Source organism: Priapulus caudatus, unplaced genomic scaffold (genome assembly GCF_000485595.1).
Source record: "Priapulus caudatus unplaced genomic scaffold, Priapulus_caudatus-5.0.1 Scaffold71, whole genome shotgun sequence".
In the NCBI taxonomy this organism is placed as follows: Eukaryota; Metazoa; Priapulida; class Priapulimorpha; order Priapulimorphida; family Priapulidae; genus Priapulus; species Priapulus caudatus.
The window spans coordinates 417,640-425,169 of NW_014577132.1; the positions used below are offsets into that span (position 1 = coordinate 417,640).

General features: G+C 43.8%; 1 protein-coding gene across 1 annotated transcript in view; it reads left to right on the forward strand.

Annotated features, from left to right (window-relative positions):
- The window catches only part of LOC106821401 (TSC22 domain family protein 1-like), a 75,564-nt gene that overhangs the window by 62,363 nt on the left and 5,671 nt on the right, over window positions 1-7,530 (forward strand). Inside the window, exons 2-3 of the mRNA XM_014826169.1 lie at window positions 2,256-2,304; window positions 7,410-7,530. Coding sequence (XP_014681655.1) covers window positions 2,256-2,304; window positions 7,410-7,530 — 170 coding nt within the window. The remainder of the gene's footprint in view (window positions 1-2,255; window positions 2,305-7,409) is intronic.

Below are 7,530 nucleotides of genomic sequence, written 5' to 3' on the forward strand. Positions count from 1 at the left end.
AGAGAGAGAGAAAGAGAGAGAGAGAGAGAGAGAGAGAGAGAGGAGAGCGAGAGAGAGAGAGAGAGATAGCGAGAGCTGGGATGCAGCGTGCATGCACCTCATCCGTCCTCGGGCTGCACTAGGATTTGCTGTTTGGGTTTTTGCAGCAGTCCCTATAATTTCCACATTGATCCCAATCAGCCTAGCAAGAGGCAGAGCTATTACATCTGGTTGCAATGTGCCACCCTTATGCCACCACTGCAGCAGCAGCCGCAGCCGCAGCATCACCACCACCACCACCACTACCAACAACAGCAACAACAGCAGCAGCAGCAGCAGCAGCAGCAGCAGCAACAACAACAACAACAACAACAACAACCACCAACAACAACATCAATAACAATAGCAGTAGCAGCAGCAGCAGTAGTGACAGCAGCAGCAACAACAACAACCACCAACAACAACAAGATTAATAACAATAGCAGTAGCAACAGCAGCAGTAGCAGCAGTAGCAACAGCAGCAGTAGCAGCAGTAGCAACAGCAGCAGTAGTGACAGCAGCAGCAACAACAACAACCACCAACAACAACAAGATTAATAACAATAGCAGTAGCAACAGCAGCAGTAGCAGCAGTAGCAACAGCAGCAGCAGTAGCGATAGCAGTAGCAGCAGCAGCAGCGGTAGTAGTAACAGTAGCAACAGCAGCAGCAGTAGCAGCAGTAGCGATAGCAACAGCAGCAGCAACAGCAGCAGCAACAGCAGCAGCAACAGCAACAGCAGCAGCGGTAGTAGCAACAGTAGCAACAGCAACAGCAGCAGCAGCAACAGCACGCAAACAAGCAGTCTAGCAGCAGCCGGTTGTAGGCTGACAGAAATGTGAATTTCTCTCTTCTGGGGAGGCGTGGGGGAGGTGTCTGCACAGCTGACTGCATCCCCATGCGAGAAGCTGATGGTACGTCGTGAAACTGAAACGCCCTTTTAGACATGAGCCCGGGCTCTCATAAAGAGAAGCCCCTGTACGAAGAGTGCGCATAAGAATATGTGGTGGCGTTACAGCTGACCATACCTACCTAAGAGGCGTGTGGGATTCTGACTGCTGCCTCAGGGCTGCGTGAGGTGCTGTACGGGAACACTCACTCGCGTGTAGTTATGTCATCCTAGTTATTTTGCCTTATTCCTGGCGCACATTGCAGGTTGTTCAGTGAAAGATCTAGTAGAGTTTCGTGTCTGGTTGCTATGGGCGTTGCTATCGCTGGGTCGGTGCGTGTGTCGCTAGTGTGTTACAGCATCCATGTCATGTGAGGCAGTCTCGCATTGATTGAGTTAGTGTTGCATCGAGCGTTGAATTTCAACCTTTCCAGTCCGAATCGCTGAAACTGCGCTGCTTGGCTGCAAAAATACATGTCAAGTCAGTATATTTGGGTCCAGATGCACGAGATAGGGGCAATATATGCAAGGTCAGATGGGGGGTGAGGTTAACACAGTGTTACGTGGGCAACGGATAGAGGCAAGCTAGGGAACGAAGCTAAAAAGAAGTGGTACCATCATAGGGTCTCACTCGCAATTTGTTCCAGAAATTGAATCTGTTCAGCAGCGATGGATGTATGTGTATGCGTGAGCATGAGCCTGTTAAAGGTGTTAGTTGTGGTGGGGGCGTGTGCGTGTATGAAGCATGGGTATGCGCAAGCTTGGGCTCAAGAGTGTTTTTTCCTGAATTTATCTCGGAAAATTTCGAAGCATTTATTGTAGTATAGGTGTGAGGCCCTGCTCCCAACTTAAGACTTAGTGCAAAACGATTTTAGTAGAGGACAAACCCACCAGCAGTCCTTATTCAATAGCCACACCCAGTACCCTCTGAATTAGAGATATCAGAATGTGCAAAGAATATGTATCTAACATAGGTTGATTTTGATTACATTTAGTTTGTTGTTTTGCGTAGTGAGGTAACAGTGCATGACGTTGCCGCCTGTTCTGTGCGACCGATTGATACATATCTGCCTGATGTGCATGGGCTTGATATAGTTGTACGAGAATTTCATCTTCTTGTTTGGAATTGAGTACGCGCGTGCTGTCGTGTGTTTTTGTTTGATAGGTGCCAAGTTAACGCGATGTTTTCTGAGACGCACTTGCGACATACATTATCAATGTCTCGCATGTTTTGAGAGTGAATCTAGAAGTTAGAACTGCGTTCAAGATGCTTTTAAGTAGCGCGACTGGCAGACAAGACGAGACGTTGTCAAACTTGATGTGTAACGGTTTTGTTTTTTTCCTTGCAGTGCTTCTAGTAGTACAGTGGCTATTGACAACAAGATTGAGCAAGCAATGGTGAGTATAATACATTGAAACTGAAATGAACCTACATGGTTACGCGTACTGCAATAGCACTGAAATTATTTGCCTGCTATTTATTTCACCATTTCTGTTCAAAAGTAGTGTACATGTCTGTTCATATTGTAAGTATTCCTTTAAAGGAATAATAGGTCCATTGATTATGCAATGTTGACGAATGCTAGAGTAACTGGCACCTTGTGTAGTTAATAAGTACATTACCTCATATCCAAACGCGTCTTAGTTTGTCCAATATCACTGCTGGTTACTAAGAAATGTGTAACTGAAATCCGCAGTCCAAGAAATCAGTTGACCGAGTTGTTTACAGTTTCAAACCGCTGCCGGCGAAGCGGGTGTGATACAGATTTATACGTTTTTTCGTAAACACGGACGCTCGTGGTAAGGAACTTTTTGTCAGGGCTGTCCATGTGCGTCCGTGATTTGTACGTGTGTTTTACTCTAGATACAATAATGTAACCCAAACACAAGATAGGGTTACAACGCGAGTCTATCCGTTTGTGTGGAGGAACCCCTGAGTGAATCACTCAGGGCGGTTTGCTGGTGCGTTTTCAGAGACTAGAACTTCCAAACTGGGTTTATTCTCAACACGAACCTTTCTCTGCTATCCCGGAACTTACTATGTATCACAATACTCTGTATTAAACTAATATAACTTGTTACAAAAATTCGAAGTGACGAGCGGCGTATACATTGAGCGCCATTTCTGTTGACCTTTGACGTACGCATTTCCAATGCGCATAGCGATCGGCAAACGCAGCGCCCTCCGATTGGTCGGTGAATCCGCTCTTCAAACCGAAGTACGTCACAGGTCAACAGAAATGACGCTCAATGTATACGCCGCTCGTCACTTCGAATTTTTGTAACAGGTTATATTAGTTTAATACAGAGTATTGTGATACATATAGTAAGTTCCGGGGTAGCGGAGAAAGGTTCGTGTTGAGAATAAACCCAGTTTAGAGAAAGGTTCGTGTTGAGAATAAACCCAGTTTGGAAGTTCTAGTCTCTGAAAACGCACCAGCAAACCGCCCTGAGTGATTCACTCAGGGGTTCCTCCACACAAACGGATAGACTCGCGTTGTAACCCTATCCTGTGTTTGGGTTACATTATTGTATCTAGTTTTACTCCATTTCCATGTTTAGTCCGTGGCCGTGGTTACACTGCTGACACCTCCATTTCATCTGGCGTCCAAAACATACGGGCCGCACAAATGTTTACGTCATCGGCGACTTATCGCTTGACTTCTGGATGACATTTACGGCACGTAAATGAATATCAACAACCGATTTCAAGTCTTGCTTGTAATGTAACCAGCAGTGATATTGGACAAACTAATACGGGTTAGGCTATAAGGTTACGTACTTATTGACTACACAAGGTGCCAGTTACTCTAGCATTTGTCTACATTGCATAATCAATGGACCTATTATTGTATCCCCCGTGACGAAGTCGGTGGGGATACTATGGTTTCATGTCTCCCCAGCCGCCGCCGCCGCAGACAATTTCCCTTCCGCTCTATAACTCTACCCCTAATTGACCTAGCGCTACCAAACTTGGTATACTTACACATCTTGGGGAGAAGGTGAGCAGCGTACCAAAACCAGGTTACTGCGACCTTTATTTGACCTTTACCTTGACCTTGATCATATTTCTTTTCCGCTCTCTAACTCGGCCCCTAATTGACCTAGCGCTACCAAACTTGGTATACTTACACATCTTGGGGAGAAGGTGAGCAGCGTACCGTCACTGCGACCTTTATTTGACCTTGATCATATTTCCCTTCCGCTCTATAACTCGGCCCCTAATTGACCTAGCGCTACCCAAACCAGGTCATTACGACCTTTATTTGACCTTGATCATATTTCCCTTCCGCTCTATAACTCGGCCCCTAATTGACCTAGCACGACCAAACTTCGTATACTTACACATCTTAGGGAGAACACGGGGGATACATGTAGTTGGCGACAACTGCCCTTTCTAGTTCCTTTAAGTTATAGTGCGTCATCTTTTACGTGGGATGTCATCATTCTTCTAAACAATTGCAGTCGAAGAGTCACGTTTTTCTGGCTCGCAAGCGTGAAAAGTTCAAAAGTAGTGCCAAAGACACTATTTATTAAATTCAAGTTAGGCAGCTTTCATTTTGATGTCTGTGAGCAGGTAGATGTGTTTTCCCTACTGGTTATGACCGTGGGTGGTGGGACATTATGTTAGGCAATTAATTGTGTTTAAAAGCAAGACTTATTATGATACATGGTCCATAGCATTGAACAACTATCAAACGAAGCTTATGAAGACACAGTTTCACAAAGTACCTATTTAGCATGATTTTCGCAACTCCTTATTTTTAGCTCATCTGACATAGTCAGATGCAGCTTGTAGAATCGCTTGATCGTCCGTCCGTGCGTCCGTCAACAGTTGGGCACAAATCTTAACCGCTCGACGTACGGTCACGATATTCGGCACATTGGGGGGGATCGTCAAAACGAGTTGGGATGTCGAAGCTGGGGGTCAAAGGTCAAAGGTCAAGAGGTGTAAAAGAAGGGGGAACATTCCCTCCTTAACTAAAGGTATAGGGAAAAAATGCAAAATTGCGGCACAAATCAAAATAAAACACGGCTCGACCTAGGCTCGTGATAGTCGGTGTATAGGCATCATGGTAGGAAAAGCCATCACTGTGCCGAAATTGGAGGTCACAGGTCAAAGGTCAATGGGCACAGGGCAGATTTTAGACATTTTCTGAGGACATGGTCTGACGGAGCGATTGAAAAACTTTTTTGTTTCAGCGGTGACTAGCATTTTTATGGCTTTATTGAAAGGACCATGAAATGTCCCTTCTGCTGACATGCGAAGAGTAAGTGTCGGATAACCTTTTGACCCTCAAGAGGAGGGTTAAACTTGATTTGTTGACTGTCTGTTAGAAAGAATTTGACTGCCGGGTTTGCTAGTAGAATCTATACATGCCTGGATGTATGAGGCTACAATGTCACAGTGAAATTTCAAAAGCTAAATTTGGTTAAAGAAGGTGTATATTCCTTAAATCGTATAATTTCTATGTCATTCTGTACTGTCAGTATGTTACATGGCTGTAACCACGTATGCCACTGCCAGTGGCTGTGCATGTGTTGGGGCAGTTTTTGCCTGCATTAATTGGTTGCAGGTGGCAGCTCTCTATGCAATTTGCAGCCTGTAGGCTTGCGTAGGTAAATGGATGAGTGCTTACCTATTCTGTCTTGCAAATAGTTGTTGCTACTACGAATGATGGGAGCTTCCATCTTTAATCTGAAGACACTTAAACGTACGCGCCATCTCGTGGCAACTTCATAACGATCCCAACGAACATTCTTTGAGAAGTCCTGATACCATCCCTGTGCATTCCACTGTTTCGACGTGTATGTGAAACACATTTGGGACTAACAGGGTTTACTAGAATCCCTCCACTCCACCACAGAGTCACCGCAGTAGACGTTAGATGAGCGCTGTCGCTATGCGGCACTTGTTTCGTCCTTGCAATTTAAAAGATAACTCCAGCTTTCAGTATTATTTACATTTAAATTGGACTTGAGTTAGTTTACATATCAATTTTATAGTGTGCGCTATCAATTACATGTATTTTTAAAAGCTGGTGTTTATAGAGTACCGAAGTGTGACGTCCGTTGGCAAGACAAACGCACGGGCGCTGGTTCTACACAAGCCACTGGCTCCATAAGTTTACTGCGTGAAAATGTTGTGCGTACGTAAAAACACGAGTGTGTGCGCTGGCAGACAGCGGTAAAAGCATCGGTAGAAAGTCGATCTTACAAATTAATAAATTTTAAAAAAGTTTAATTTTTTTTTTTAAATTTTGTTGTTGTTAATTATTTTTATTTTTTTGGTTTCTTTTCACTTCCATCCTTTGGAAATCTATAAAAAACTGCAATAATGACTCTCAGAATGATGGTTACGAATCGGGTACAAAACACGACACGTAGTTAATGTACCAGAGCATATGATTGTGTAGAACCAGCAGGCTCGTTGTCATGCCACCGTGACGTCATCACTTCGGTACTCTATGATACTTGTTGGCATAAAACCAAAAAAATTGACGCATGTGGAAATGATATTAGTTGAACTAATAGTCTGTTTTATCACCAAGCACTAGATGGCAATTTCCTATCATAAAAACTAAACTATTGAAGAATCTCGGCTTTATTAGGAATGATTTCATCTACTTTTGAGTAGAGGTCAAAGCTACTATAATGTATCACTTGTGATACAAGCAGTAGTATCAGTTGATAATGTAGGCCATCATCATTGCATCAGGCAGCAAGGGTCATCCTAATTATAATCCATAGTAATTTTAAAATTAACGTTTTTTGTTACGTTTTATTGATACGTAAAAGTAAGTCTTTATATTGTATCGTATCATAGTTAGACCTCAACTTTCCAGAAAGCAAAAAGGTTGCCCTTCTGCATTGTGCTTGTGATACAGGACAACACCTGTTTAAAATATCATGCAGTGATGTACTATGCATGTTTAATATTAAAGTATTAGCTGAGATGCCTTACTGCGCACATTTAATATCATGTAGTTTACCTGTTATGCACAACTACATGTATTTCATATAAAGCAGCTTACTTGAGATGCTTACGTGAACGGAATTTTATGGGGTTTCTGCCAGATACGCATTTACATGTGCATTCAATATCATGTGGTGTACCTGTGTTGTGCACAACTACGTCATAACATAAACCTTACATATTTTATGCTCATCCACATGAATGAATATCATATAGTGTTTACCCCGCTACGCTGCTACGCGCATTTGAATTAATGTGATTTATTCTGTTATGCATGACACAGGCACCTGCCTATCAAACGCTAGGGCGTTTCGGCTAGAATGATCTTTAATTACAGGGTTGACTGTACTCGCGTCTAATATGTTTCATCTGTTAAGAGCTTCACCCAGCACGCTCACCTGCGTTAATTTAATATCAGAAATTCGTGAATCAGAAGTCGCGTGATTCGCGTCCGCAGCGACGTGACGGCGTATACGGCGTATACGGCGTATCTAACGGTGTATGTGTCCCGCGTGTGTGCTTGCAGGACCTGGTGAAGAGTCACCTGATGGTCGCCGTGCGCGAGGAGGTGGAGATCCTTAAGGAGAACATCGTCTCGCTGAACGAGCGCATCAGCCAGCTTGAGTACGAGAACAACGTGCTGCGCA